This window comes from Scleropages formosus, chromosome 13 (assembly GCF_900964775.1).
Source record: "Scleropages formosus chromosome 13, fSclFor1.1, whole genome shotgun sequence".
In the NCBI taxonomy this organism is placed as follows: Eukaryota; Metazoa; Chordata; class Actinopteri; order Osteoglossiformes; family Osteoglossidae; genus Scleropages; species Scleropages formosus.
This window is the reverse complement of record NC_041818.1, coordinates 9433558-9448666: the sequence shown is the minus strand read 5'-3', so window position 1 is coordinate 9448666 and position 15109 is coordinate 9433558. Positions and strand designations below refer to the sequence as shown.

The window sequence follows — 15109 nt, the reverse complement described above, 5'->3', positions numbered from 1 at the left end:
ACTGTGTTCTTGTTTTTTGTGTTGAAATGAAAATGTCCTTAACAGCCCTTTCAGTAAAATTGGTTTCCATGGAAAAAAAAAAAAAAATCACGTTTAGAAAGCGCATGCTCAAAAAATCATGTCAAGTTTCACACAAATTTTAGTTCATAATACAACTTTATTTTACCAAACATCAATCATCATTCAGAAAAAAAAGCATTTACAAAAGTTATAAAGAGCAGGAAACATCCGAGTCCATTATACACAAGCTTCAAGTAATACCAGCAATGATGGCAGGACTTCCATCACACAGCACTTTGCATTATTTCATGTCTTCTAGTTGTAGTGGTTTTACACTGTAGCCCTTACCGATCTTATGTAAATAACAGTTGCATCTTCCAGTTGTGTTCGCGTGGTGGTCTTATCGCCCTAACCCATTTACAGTAGATGAACTCTGATGCGATGCACCAGCTCTTACGAAGCAGAGCGGGAGGGCAGGTCCCCACAGATTCAATTAAGTCTGGGTTCTAAAAGGCATTCGTTCAATTGAGCAGCCTGCACTTAAATACACGGATTCAAAAAGTGGCAGGTGGGTGCAACCCCACTGTAAGCATCCTGGAGCTAATTTCTTACCAGTTTCTATTCAAAAGGCACACTGGACCATGTTACTCATCCCTTTCCTTGCATTTACCTTCAGAGATCTAGTTTCAATGTTAGCATTTCCAGAAGTAATTATAAACCTGGAAACAGACACCATAAAACACATCTTGAAAGCAGTTTTAACGTTAAATATTTGATATTTTCACATCATCTTCAGTAGCTCCTGTTTTGTTACCATTACAGGGCAACTCCCATCCTTAACACATGTCTAACTCCTAAAATCTGACAAGGCCCAGGGAAAAGTAGCTGCATTCCCCTTTCAAGGCAAGTAAAGGTCTGTATATTTTATACCATTGTTATGAATACTTCTTTTGTCGTTCTGCTTGCTAATGGCTGAAGGAACAACAGCTTTTTTTTTTTATGAACACCAAGTCTGCAAAGCATCATTGGTACAGAAATGGAACAAACTTCAGAAACTGGAGTTTTATATACATCTCAGCATGTGTAGAAAATAAGACACTGTCATACACATATACCAACAGCCACATTTCTCATTTGTTTACAGCAGGTCTCTTTTTTTTTGTTTTTCCTATCCTTCATTAAAAATATCCACAATTTATTTACAAGCACCTAAACGTTTTGATCCGCAAACAGTGTGCTGAAATTCGAATTAATTTATTGAGTTCGGGCACGCAATACAAAATGTTTTCATAAAGGTGTCTTTTTTTGTTTTTTTTTTTAGCAATTTTAAAAGTAAAAATGTAAGACTCCTGAAATGGAATGTTAAGTTTTCTCCACTGACTGACAATATTCAGATTGTCACTTACATGATTGTGCTCCTGCTGGTTTTAAAGCATCAGTGTTTTCTTAAAAATATATATTTGCTTTCAACAAGAATAAAGGGAAGAGTTGTAACTAAAAGAATTCCAAAAAGTTTAATCACAGTAATCCCCCCCATTTTCCTTCTGTTTCATCTGTAACCCTCTCTTTGTTTGCATAGAGTTTGTTTCATACAGAACAGTGTGTGGACGACACACACCCAGTCCCCTTTCTGTGGCACACTATACGTCTGGAGGTCGGTTGTTGTCACTCGATGCACTTGGGTTTATGTACAGCTGTCCCTTGGCCCTTCCCCCTCCCTCACTGCGCAGCCCTGCCTCCGCTGCTGATCTCGGCCTCGCTCTCCTTGTGGCTCCAAAGGAAGGCAAACCAACTTGGGGAAGCCTGCATCTGGCGGGCGGCTCCTGCGCTGCGCACCCTCTTCATCTGTGCGCCCACCACAGGAAGGAGAGGGACACAAGCAATCAGGAAGACTTCAAACATCTTTACTGAATAAACTTTGAAGACCGAAAAGCATAATTACTAATACTTCCAAATTCTGACTCAATCTTAATTGCCATTCATGTCCCTAAATATGCATCTAATGCGTAAAGTCAGAGGTCCTTCAAAATAACCTTCATTTACCCCTTTGTCCAGCAGGGTGTCAAACTCATCACTCATGCGCCTTAGCTGTCGGCCATACCGTTGCGCTGCCCACAGTGCAGGGGGGGCTGACTGTGAGCGTGTGCGAAAGTGGGTCCCATCGCCAGCCCCACCACCCCCACCCTCATCAGACACAGCTCTGTTATTTAAATCGGGCTCTTCACTTCGACCCAGAGAGACCTCAGATTCAGACAGCACCCTCACTCGGCTGCCCGGTTCCCCTGGGCGACAGAAAACAACAACACATAGATTTAATTAAGCTTTTTGATTTAATGTCACTAATTACATATTATTGATTAAACAGAATTACCCTTGATGGAACTCTGATGATGTGGGGCAAGGCTAGTTTAAATGAGGTCACACTGAAAAATTTCTTCTGGACAAATAATAAATTTTGAGCATATTTCTACACAAAAACATAACTGAAATCTAAACACTGAACTTTATTATTGCTGTTTATGATCTTAATTAAATGTCTATTCTTCACCTTGATGCAGTACAAATAAATGGACTTGTTTGGTTTATTTTTTGTACAATTCAAAATTTTATTACGTCTTCAGACAATGTAAACACTTTTGAAAACGCTGAAAAACAATCTAATGCAGTAATTCTTTCTGTGAGCTTCTAACAGCTGTTCGGCTCATTGCTGGGTCTCACCTGAGAGTTTGATGTCTGGCACAGTGAGGGCATGCTCAAGCTGCGAAGCTGGCTGTGACACGGCCTCCGAGTCTGCTGTTTCATCTGAGGTTTCAGATTCATTGTCTGAGATACTGAACATGCGATCCATGGTGACATCTATGGATGTGCAGAGAGCATGGAGGAAAGGATGATTGAATAAGATGTGTCAGGGATAAAAGTTGTCCAACGACATCACAATTACATTTATTCATTTAGCAGACGCCTTTCTCCAAAGTGGCGAACATTAGTCGAATAAAAGGAGTGTTACAGCTGACATATCATGTTCTGCTGAAATATTACAATAGCTTCAAATGTAAAGCTCCAGAGGAAAAAATACTGTATGTGGAAACATTGAAAACTTGTCATTATGGTTTATACCTTATAGACGTCTTCATTCCTCCTGCCATAGCACTTATATATTAGTCTTTCAGTAAAGCAATTAACATCTGAGTTAGAGCAAAAACCACTATACACTACAGTCCTCCAGGCCCAGTGTTTATCACCCTTATAACAGAGGGATCCAATCCAAATCTAAAAAATAACGAGATGCAATGGGGTCAGTTCAAACCCTGCTGGCATGTATACATGAGTGACAAAAAAAAGGCTCCTTGAAATGTTGTTTTCCTTGACTAAGTCAAGAAATCTGTCACACATTCAACGCAAACTGCAAATAGAATTTAAAATTAAACACTGAACTTTACATGCAACAATTTTCCTAATCTTTTACCTTAACACTGCACACCAGCACCCTAGTGAAGGCAGTAAATGCAGGAGAAACCTTAAATGAAAAACTGTTGACAGGAAACCATGTACAGACCCACATGTAGTTCTCAGCCTTTTTTTTTTTTTTTTTTTTTAAACCTCCCACTGACTGTTGATCAGGTTTAACGTACATATATATTGGGGCTGAAGAGACATCAGACTTGACTTTACGACTTGCCCTGCTATCCATATTTGTCTTAGTGTATCAGCACTGAATCATAGCGCAATCTGTACGGTGGAAAAAAAAAATGAACTGAAGTGCGTGGTGGGATTTCTGCGACCAACAGCTTGGGCAGATAGTGAGTGTAAACAGGACAGTGCGAGATGCCAAAGTGACTTTTCCATGCCTTTAGATGATGCTTTTCCCCAAAGCGACTTACAATGTTAAGGTTACAATTATTACACGCTTACAAACATTTACCCATTTATGCAGTTGGGTAATTTTACTGGAGCAATTTAGGGTAAGTACCTTGCTCAAGGGTACTACAGCCAGAGGTGGGGGATCAAAACCTACAACCTTCTGGGTTCAAAGGTAGTAGCTCTAACCACTACGCTACCAGCTGACCACCATGAAAAGCTGTGAGTATGTCACTACAAGAGGGCAACCAAGGGTTCAGGCCAAGGCCTGCACCTCACCTGATCTTCAGCAGGGTACTGTATATTGTATACTGTATTATACTGTATATTAGCAGTGTTTCACATCCCAGGTCAAAGGTCTCCGCAAACACAGACCACACACAGTCCACCTATCACACAGGCAGGTTTCATCTTATATTTAATTTAAAACGTACCAGCTTTCTTTCTTTTTTCTTAAAACAAAAACAAACAAAAAAAAAAAATGTAGAGCCGACTCTGATCATTTTAACGTGGAAAAGACGGCCGGACAAAGGGTGTCACCATCACCTCACACAGTTACATTACAAATCACTAACTTTCCCTCCCGCGTGCGCCTTCACCTCACTATGAACAACCTGTTCTTCTTGTCTTTCGCTTTTTTTTTTTTACGGCGGGAAGCTAAGCTGCCCACCCGTCTTCTCAAACGCTGCTTCATTTTTTCCTCTTTGTCCTCACATTGATTGTTGTCACATTTTATCTACTGAGTTAATTTCAAGTGTCACGCAGGACAACAACAGAAGCGCCTCAGCGCAGAACTAACCTTAACCACACACCGCACGGACGGAGCGGAACAATACAAATGATTCGCTTTGCAAACAACTCTACCAGCCGCTAAATCACCTGTTATTTGTGTTCTGTTGCGCGGAATCGCACTTAAACGGCGGCACGCGTTCTCACCGGCTGCGTCCTTCCTTACTCCCCCCTCCAGCGCTTTATTCCTTGTCTTCTTCGACATCTTCTTGTTTTTGTTCGGAGTCGCGAGCGCTTCGGCGCAGTTTCACTCCGGCTGCCCAATGGGGCCCATCCGAGCGCTCGTGCTCCCGAACAACCACGGCTCGGCCAATCACCGGCCGTCGCCGCCGCGCTCTCACTGGCCTTCTGGGTGACGTCACTGTTGCGGACTAGGACTTCTTGAGCTTTGTTTACCTCACCGGGCGGCTGTAATACGTGTTATAGGCGCGCACGTGTTTTGCTTCCAAGTTGCGCGGACACGCACTGGCGTCTGTCTTTAAGATTCAAGCGAACGCCGTTCGCGCTTCCAAATTGTTGACATAATTCCATGATGAACCGACTCAGTTAAGCACTTTCAGTCCACAAGCAATGTCTCAGCCCAAAATGCTTTTTTTCCAAATAAAAAAGTAAGGTTGATCCTCTCAGCATTTCCCGTTAATTGCTGATTTTTGATAAAAGCAGCAGATCAAGAGAGTGGCAAATACGGTCGCATCACTCCAGAATCTGTGATAACTGCGACTTCCAAAGCAGTGTGCAAATTGTCAGCATCCATCAGCTCCAGGTTTCTCAGAAAGGAAATATCTTTATACTGCATCTTCAGATTTGACAGATTTTGATTAAACCCAGGTAAAAGAAATGGGCCTGTGATCCCAGGAGTGAGTGCGATGGATGAATTTCTCTCCCCCTCATGGAAGTGGATGAATATTGTTCTCCTTCAATATCTCTCCCTGGGGGGTGCAGTGGCGCAGTGGGTTGGCCCAGGTCCTGCTCTCTAGTGGGTCTGGGGTTTGAATCCTGCTTGGGGTGCCTTGTGATGGGCTGGCATCCCATCCTGGGTGTATCCCCTCCCCCTCCAGCCTTATGCCCTCTGTTGCCAGGTTAGGCTCTGGTTCCCCGCAACCCCATATGGGACAAGTGATTCAGAAGGTGTGTGTGTATCTGTCCATACATAATTTAGTAATTCAAGCATATCAAATTTCCCACCTCCTACTGCCTTTATTATTTCAAAAGTCATATATTTCTCTTATTCTGCACTGCGAATGTTTCACTAAACGAGTTAAAAATAGTAGGATGGGCTTTGCTCTCCACCACTGACAGAATGGGGACAGCAGTTACAGTTTCTGTGACTCTTGCACATACTGTCATTTGCAGGGTCCCTTTCACCTTCCCAAAGCTCTTCGCACTGATATTTTGATGTGCTCCCGCATCCCGCTTTGTTTGCGCCACTTATTGCAAATTGGAAATAGTTTTGAAAAACCTAACACAATGGCAGGGTGGCACAGGGGTGCAGCAGGTAACGCCGCTGCCCCATAGTGCCTGGGCTGCTTGGGCATGGGTTTGAATCCAGTTTAGTCTGCGCGGAGTTTGCATGCTCCGAAGGTGTCTTTTAGGTCGCTTAGTGAGTCCAAATTGCATCTGGCGTGCGGGCAGTGTGTAGCTGCTCTTTGATGGGCTGGCGTCCTGTCCAGGGTGTACTGTGTCTAGTTGAGTGCTCGGTGATTCCAGGATGGGATTTGGACTGCCATGACCCGGACAGGGACGTGCGGTTAACAAAGGTGACTAACAGACTGATTATGACAAATTTGATTTCGTTGGCCTTGTTCTCAAGAAATCACTTGAAGGCCGGTATTGTGGCAAACCCACCCACCCACACACACACACACACACACACTTTCTGAACCGTTCGTCCCATAGAGGGTCGTAGGGAGCCGGAGCCAGAGTCTAACCCGGCAACACAGGGCGTAAGGCTGGAGGGGGAGGGGACACACCCAGGACGGGACGCCAGTCCATCACAAGGCACCCCAAGCAGGACTCGAACCCCAGACCCACCAGGGAGCAGGACCTGGCCAGACCCCCCCGCCCCCCCACAAACTATCCCCAGCTGTATAAATGGGTAAATAATTGTAAGTAACAGGGGGTGCGGTGGCGCAGTGAGACCCACCGGAGAGCAGGACCCAGTCCAACCCACTGCACCACCACACCCCCCTGTGGTGATCCCAGGTGAAGAATTTATTTTCAGGTGGAAGTGATGTGGAGCTGTGGTGAAGACAGGGGAACATAGGGATCATGGGAACTTAGACGGAGAGCACAAGATGCATGTTGTCTCAGTCAAGGTTCCACGGGGTCTCTCACTAGTGCTGCTCCGTTCATCCTGTTCTAGATGGTGCTGATCAGGTGTGTGGTCTGGGGCTCTATTCCTGCTGGGCACACACCCGGAGGCCATGACTCTCGTAAATATTCCCCTCGGCAGAACTGTAGCCGTCCACAATCCTACAGGTCAATCATATGAACCCCACACTCCAGTAAAAAAAGGGGCCAGTGTATTTTATTTTTGTGGTCTTCACCAGAAGTTCCATCTTCACATAGACTGAAGTGTTTAAATTTCTCCCACTCGAAAAATTGACATTTGATTTGTAAGGCAGCCCTGCTGAGTTCTGGATTATGTGGACACTTTTCTAGAAGATATTAAAAAGTACTGCATGGTAATATATGTGATAGACTGTGACCTTTTGACCTCGAGCCCTAGCTCTGTGTATGTCAGCATGTTTAGGTAAAAAAAGAAGCCAGTGGAGGGGAGGTCACTTAGCTGGTTCTGCAGGGTTAGAATTCGGGTGCGGGTGTGGGATTAATAATGTAGCATTATTTTTGCTTCGGGGGGTGCGGTGGTGCAGCGGGTTTGGCCTGTGCCTGCTCGCTGGTGAGTCAGGGGTTCGAGTCCTGCTTGGGGTGCCTTGTGATGGACTGGCGTCCTGTCCTGGGTGTGTCCCTTCTCGTTCCTGTGTTGCCGGGTAAGGCTCCGGTTTGTCGTGACCCCCGCTTGGGGATCAAGGGACAAGGGATATATGTATTCGTATTTTTGCTTACACACAACTATGCGACTGTCCTGCTATTGACTCTATTATTATTCCTTTTCCAGCGCTGTGCTTGTGTCTCGGCTGCGGAACATCTGGCGGGGGCTCAATCTGGGATATGAGTCTGGGATGTGCAGACAGTTCCTTCAAGGCCACCTTTCAGATATGTTCCGTTCCTATGGCACACCGCCCCCCCCACCAGTGCCTGCTTTTCCCTGGGTATAAATCCGAGCGTCCAGGGAGTGGCAGGCCGTAAAAGATGCCATCGGGAAGATGGAAAGAACGGTACCATTAGGAAAGGGAGAATAAAGCTACCATCAGCGGAAGAAGAAGGATGTCTTGCAAGCACTGCCTGAAATAAAAGGCTTAAAAGTAAAGAGAAACGCAACAGGGGCACTTCCTGTCTGTCCAGTGTTTAAGGAATAGGGAACTTTGGAAAGTGATCACATCACACCCTTTCATTATTCTACCAGGACTAGAGTAACCCTGCTTATTCTTGCTACCCTTCATTTAGCGGATACATTTGCCCAGGGCAGTTTATGTTAGGAAGTCAGCTTTACAAAGACTGAGCCATTTGTACAGCTGGGTGTTGTCGCTCTGTCAATTTAGGGTTAGTATCTTCATCGAATGTGGGGGGGTGCAGCGGGTTTGATCTGTGCCTGCTCTTTGGTGGGTCCGGGGTTCGAGTCCCGCTCGGGGTGCCTTGCAGTGGACTGGCGTCCCGTCCTGGGTGTGTCCCCTCCCCCTCCAGCCTTACACGCTGCATTGCCGGGTTGGGCTCTAGTTCACATCAACCCCCACTTGGGACAAGCAACCTCAGTCAATGTGTGTGTGTGTGTGTGTCTGTATCTTCATCGAAGGTACTATGGCAGGAGCGGGATTTGAACTGGAGACCCAGCCAAGACACTGATGACATTGCCTCCCTGATGGCAGGAGAATGACTGCGAACAGTGGTGGCCACCGAGGACGCAATAAATTTGTTTTTATTTTGTTGCTCCGGGGGTGAATGAAAAAACTCTTCAATGAAATGGGATGGAAAACGTACTGCGGTCATCTATCACCCTATTTCCTACATCCAGATTCGTTTATGTTTGGAGAAAACCAAAGGACGCTTTCAACCCATAATGTCTGGTGCCAGCTGTTAAACGTGGTGGGGGTTCAGCGGCGGTGTGGGCAGTCATCTCATGGGAGCCGCTAGGTCCGATTGGTCTGCGTGGCTGTTTAATGACCTCGGCATGTTAGACCATTTTACGGGACCGGGCGCACCCTGTGGTGCAAACACAGCTCCCTCGTGATGCTCCCATGTTCCAGGATGATAATGCCCCCATACACACAGGGACTAAGTGAAACTCCTTCCACGGCCTCCTCGGTCTCCAGGGCTAAGCATCAGTGAACCTTTAAGGGAAGTTGTGGAGCACAGAATGCGAAGTACATTTCCACCGCCTTCATCCGTCAACAAACCGTAGGCTTTCCTTCTGGAAGAATCTGCACTTTTGCACTACACATAGGACCTGTGGGACATTCAGGACTTAGCTATACGACAGGTTTTCAGGAAACACTGAAGCTCTTCTGAAGGCAAAGGGCGGCCCTTCTCCTTACTGGATGTCGGCCCCGACTCAGAGCGACCACTTGCCTGGTTCACAAGGCATGGGATGAACAGAAGTGCTTTGCCTGTGCCTTCCTCCATGCATGCCTGGGGGGTGCAAACACACGGAGAAACATACGAACTCCTCACATCCTGAGCAGGACTTGAACCCCACCTACTCCTTATTAGGTCCTTGATGTTAACGTGGGTGGCACAGTGAGTAGCGCTGCTGTTTCACAGCACCTGGGTGGTGTGAGAGGGGGTGGGTTTGATTCCCACTCAGTCTGTGTGGAGTTTGCATGTTCCCCCCATGTCTGCCTGGGTTTTCTCCGGGTGCTCTGGTTTCCTCCCACACTCCAAAGACATGCTGTTCAGGTTCCCCAGAGTGTGTGAGTGACAGAGAGAGCGTGTGTGTTCCACTGATGTATGCATGAGTGACCCAGTGTAAGTAGTGCATCTAGCAGTGTAAGTCTTTGGGTGCTCTGGTTTCCTCCCACACTCCAAAGACATGCTGTTCAGGTTCCCCAGAGTGTGTGTGTGTTCCGCTGATGTATAGATGAGTGACCCAGTGTAAGTAGTGTATCTAGCAGTGTAAGTCACCATGGTGAGTAAAGGATGTGAGCTGATAGTAAAACTACATAGAGTTCATTAGAAGGGAGAAAAGCATCTGCTGAATAAATAAATGTAAACATATTGCTAGGTGTTTCTGTTATTTTGTTCACCCCTGTAATAATCTACTGTATTAATCCTCTTTTTATTATCATACACTATATGATAGTTATAGATGTATAACACAGATACTGTTCCTTTGTATTATATAGTAATTTATTCACATGTATCCTACTTTTCTCAGAGTCTGAGTAGCTTGGCAGTAAAATAAATAATAAATTGATCATCTGGAACGTGAGTTAAATTGCATATTATTCACTCATTCATACTAAGGGAGGGTTGCAGTCACAAGGAGCCTACCCTGAAGGCACAGGGTAAAATTGGGGTAAATTCCAATTCATACGCACGTAAAGTGATTCCTAGGCAAGGTAAAGTGTTCTTCCTTCATTTAACGAAGAGGTGTGTGATGAAGGCTGGAAGGGAGCATTCAGAATGTTGTAGGAACTGCAAAACATCTGCTTAGATTTTCAGTTTTTACCTTCATTCACCAGCTGATGGCGACCTTAGACACTAAAGTATATTTCTATTAAATTGTAGTCATTTCGCTTTGTCTGCTTAAAACTTTCTATGGTAGTAACAACAACAACAACAAAACAACAACAACAATAATAATAATAATAATAATAATAATTATTATTATTATTATTATACAAAAATAGACAGGGAAAGATGTTCAATTTTTGCACAAGGATTTGAAAATCTTTCCCTGTGTATTATTGTATAATAATAATAATAATAACAACAATAATAATAATAAGAAAAATAACACCTAGGCCAATAAACAACAACAAAACAACAACAATAATAATAATAATGGGTTAGTTTCAAGGTGTGTTTATTTGCTTCACAAAGTTCTGATCATACTCTGACAATCAGATGCTGTGAAATCAGAGCTACACAGTATTACAGAGTCCCGTCCCTTTGAAAGAAATCGTTTCCATTATTTCTCTCCAGACTGACACAACTAGGATTTATTTTACAGTTCTTCTTTCACATGTTTTCCTGCAACTACGTATCCTCTCATTATATTCATGATCCGTATTGTGGTCACAGTCAGCATTTCAGTTCGGCAGATTTTTTTCTGGCGTTTCCACTGACACTTTTCTTACAATTTTAAGCCACCTACAACTCTTTACCCGTTTATACAGCTGGGTAATTTTACTGGAGCAGTTGAGGGTAAATACCTTACTCAAGGGTACTACAACCAGAGGTGGGATTTAAACCTATGACCTGTGGGTCCAAAGGCAGCAGCTCTAACCTCTACATTACCAGCTGCCCGTGCGCAGCATAAATGCAACAAAACACACACAATGCCCAAAATCACTTGTCTCATACGGGGGTCGTGGCGAGCCGGAGCCTAACGCGGCAACACAGGGCACAAGGCCGGAGGGGGAGGGGACACACCCAGGACGGGACGCCAGTCCATCGCAAGACACCCCAAGCGGGACTCGAACACCAGACCCACCGGAGAGCAGGACCCGGCCAAACCCGCTGCGCCAACACCCCCCTCCAACAGAACATTGTGAACAAAAATATACATTTTACACATATTGCTGAATATTATTTTGTTGAATTAACTGTGTTTCTTAGGCATGCATATGCAGCTCCGTGTGTGAGTGTGTGTTACACAATGTCGGGAGCTTCCAGGCATCAGTGTATATGCTGCTCATAGAGTAATCAAGGGGTTTTCTCACTGTGTGTGTAGGTCTGTGCTCACGCAGCAGTATGCGCTCACCATCAGAGCTCTGAAGGCCTCATACAGTACGTAGCTTTTTTGTGGATTTGTTGGGTCTGTAACTTCTGACAATGAGAGGGAAGCTCAGACTGAAGGCCCTAATGTTCCCTTCTTCTGTGGTTACACTCTGAGCTCCCGCATTTGACTGCATTTAGACACATGCAATTATTGGCCATTTATATACATGCTGACCGGGAGCCGCCTTTTGGGGTTTACTGGGAGAATTTTAGGAAACTCTAGGCTGTATCCCACCCGGGCATAAACCTTCATTCCATCTTTACAGAAAGTGCTGGAGATGTTTAATGGGTGTTGCTTCTTGTTAAAGAGGGGTACACTTTTAAGTCAAAGAACATGTTTTCACTGTATTTCTATTTAGGACTGGGTGTAGTCAAGTGCATGCTCAGTGTTTTTACTGAAATTCAACACCCTTGTACTTTGTAGACTGATAAAATGAAAAAAGCAGATTTTATTTCATGATTGGAAATGGAAGCGTTAAAGGACCATGTTGTGTTGATTCTTTGGCGTGCAGTTTCCTCACCTTAAAAAATGTGTATGTGAATCAGATGTGTTTTGCTATGTATATTTAATATATTAAGTATATTTCCGAATCAAATGTATTTTGAATGCTCTGTGTTGCGATCGAAGTTTCAGAGAAAATGGAAAAAAAAAAAAAAGTTTTTATAAATGATTATGGAAAAAAACTTCAGTTTTGTTAGTGTAAAAACTTTAAAAAATCCAGAAAGTTATTCATGATTGCCTCAGAATAATGTTTTATATTTGTAATTGTGGGCACCAAGCAGCTCCTTGCAGAGGAGGCACCAGACACTATAACATGGTCTAACACACACACACATTTTCAGAACCGCTTGTCCCTTACGGGGTCACGGGGAACCGGAGCCTAACCCGGCAACTCAGGGCGTAAGGCTGGAGGGGGAAGGGACACACCCAGGACGGGACGCCAGTCCGCCGCAAGGCACCCCAAGCGGGACTTGAACCCCAGACCCACCGGAGAGCAGGACTGCGGTCCAACCCACTGCGCCACCGCACCCCCAGCTGCAACAAACCAGTCAAATTTCAATGAATATACCAGACCATACAAACTAGACATGTAAATGTAGTACAGAAAATACATGTAAAGATAACAAATCAAATACTTTGTAATAACCAAAAATGACACGTTATAGAAAGAATTTATCAATGGTGTCAAGTGTGGCAGTCATTTTTCTGACTAAAAAAAATTATTTTTCAGTAAAAAACACTTTGGGGGGCATATTTAAAACCTGTAATGCTTTGAAAGTCACAGTTCAAACCCCTGCGTGTTTGTGATTAAATGCCCCACCCTGCAAGTCATCTGCATTTATCTCTCCTGGTGTTTTAATGTGGGTGCGTCTCTGGACTCCATATGTTTTGTTGGCCATAAAGCAATAATTATCATAACTGCAGTAAATTGGCATGCTGTTTCTTAAAGACTTGGCATCTGTACAGTAATGTACCATGGATTGTAGAATGCAGTAAGAAATGTAATACGGTATTCATGCTATGTTATTATGACAGATGATAGAATGAAATCTCAGAGTGTCTAAAACAACTAATATGTTTCTATCATGCTTAGGATTGTTTAAGTTGCAAAATGAACAGCAACTTAGAAGGCTGATGATAGGTTGTCAGCGATGTCTGCAATATTGTACATCGTGTAGACAGTGGGTGCAGGCTGATGATTTATTAGTGACATATCATTTTGAGCATTAATCAGGGAAGTAGGGATTAAAGTAAAGCTCAATAGAAACTCATTATAGCGAGGTGATCCATTTGAAATGCCACAGAGAGGGTGCAGGACAGTACAACAGGTTGCACTCAGAACTGTGCCTGTAGAACACTGACCTCAAATAGGCTCCCATATACAGTACATTATTACTATTATTTAGCTGACACTGTTCTCCAGAGAAACTTAACTTATTAGATAATGCTGAGCTACTTCCAATTATTCAGCTGTTTATACAAGAGCAATTCAGGGGAGGTACCTTGCTGAAGGGCACTCAAAGTCAGCATCATGCAAAATATCAGTTGTTTTAGGCAGTCTGAGATTTCATTAAATCACCTTTCATGATAACAAACAGGGTGACCACATTTATTTGTGTAAAAAGACATTTATTTGATCTGTTTTTCATATCACTCGTTGGATTCATATAGAGTTGTGCTTTGAAATTGGAACACGAATATTATAGCAGTTTTCTTGCTCTATTCTCTAGCAGGATGTGAGAGATCTTCTGGGTTTTTCCACTTTAATGTGGACACTCTATCCACTATGTTACCTGCTGCCCTCATACATTATGAGTCAGTAGATTTCTCTCCACCCGATCAGTGATGACAGCATCTCAAGGCAGTCTAACGTGCCACAATAATGCCGAAAGTATCTAGTTAGTTAATTACGTATAGTAACTCAAAAAACTGCAAATGCAGAAATAATGTGCTTTTTGAATTAAAAGGCAATTTTGCTCTATTTATGATAAGAAATTTGAGTCTGAGATGGCTCTTTCTGAAGTGGCACAGTGGGTTGGACTGGGTCCTGCTCTCCAGTGGGTCTGGGGTTCAAGTTCTGCTTGGGGTGCCTTGTGATGGACTGGTGTCCTGTCCTGGGTGTGTTCCCTCCCCCTCCAGCCTTCTGTCCTGTGTTGCTGGGTTAGGTTGTGGCTCCCTGTGACCCTGTATGGGACAAGTGTGTGTGTGTGTGATGGCTCTTTCTAGCTGAATTAACTATGGGAATCACATTAAACTGAGAAAGATGGTCCAATTTAAAAAAACTCAGTTGAGTGCAGACTAGTAATTAAATATTCCATTGTTATTGGCATGCCTGGAATAAATATACTATAAAGGGCAGTTTTTCTGACCTAGTGTGCAGCAGTAGCAGTTTACAGAGTGTAAAGCATCATTCTCTGTGTATTCAGACCATTATTTGTCTGTGTGAATGAATTTATATGTATTCACAGTTAATAGATCGACATGGAAACATGGTAACCCTGTTACCTCAGAGCACTTGGGCCGTTTGGGTGTAATTTGAACTCGGCTCACTGTGTCTGCGTGAGTTTCCTCTGGGTGCTCCGGTTTCCTCTCACAGACCAAAAGCATGCAGCCCGGATGTACCACTCCTTCCTAGTCTAGCGCCCAGTGATTCCAGAATGGGCTCCGATCCCCCACAACCCTGACAGGGACAAAAAGTTAATGAAAGTGAGTTAATGAATCAAACATTTGTGCTGTAAATCTGTATCTGTCTGCAAGAATTGCTTGACATTAACATGAAAATGAAACCCTTTTTAAGAACAGGAACATAAAGTGCAAAATTCAGTTAAGTTTATTTTTTATACTATTTATAGCATCCTTCCTAACAGGTATCCTCATAGTGCCTAGTACATGGGTGCAAAA

At 43.9% G+C, this 15109-nt stretch overlaps 1 protein-coding gene across 1 annotated transcript; it reads right to left on the bottom strand.

The window, feature by feature from the left end:
- Positions 1-137: 137 nt before the first annotated feature.
- Positions 138-4992, bottom strand: badb (BCL2 associated agonist of cell death b). The gene is made up of 4 exons (XM_018737047.2): positions 4795-4992; positions 2719-2856; positions 2044-2282; positions 138-1845 (listed from the first exon to the last, which is right to left on the bottom strand). The coding sequence occupies exons 1-4, from the start codon at positions 4850-4852 to the stop codon at positions 1720-1722; spliced, it is 561 nt and encodes a 186-aa protein (XP_018592563.1). The 5' UTR covers positions 4853-4992; the 3' UTR covers positions 138-1719.
- Between the last annotated feature and the right edge of the window lie 10117 nt (positions 4993-15109).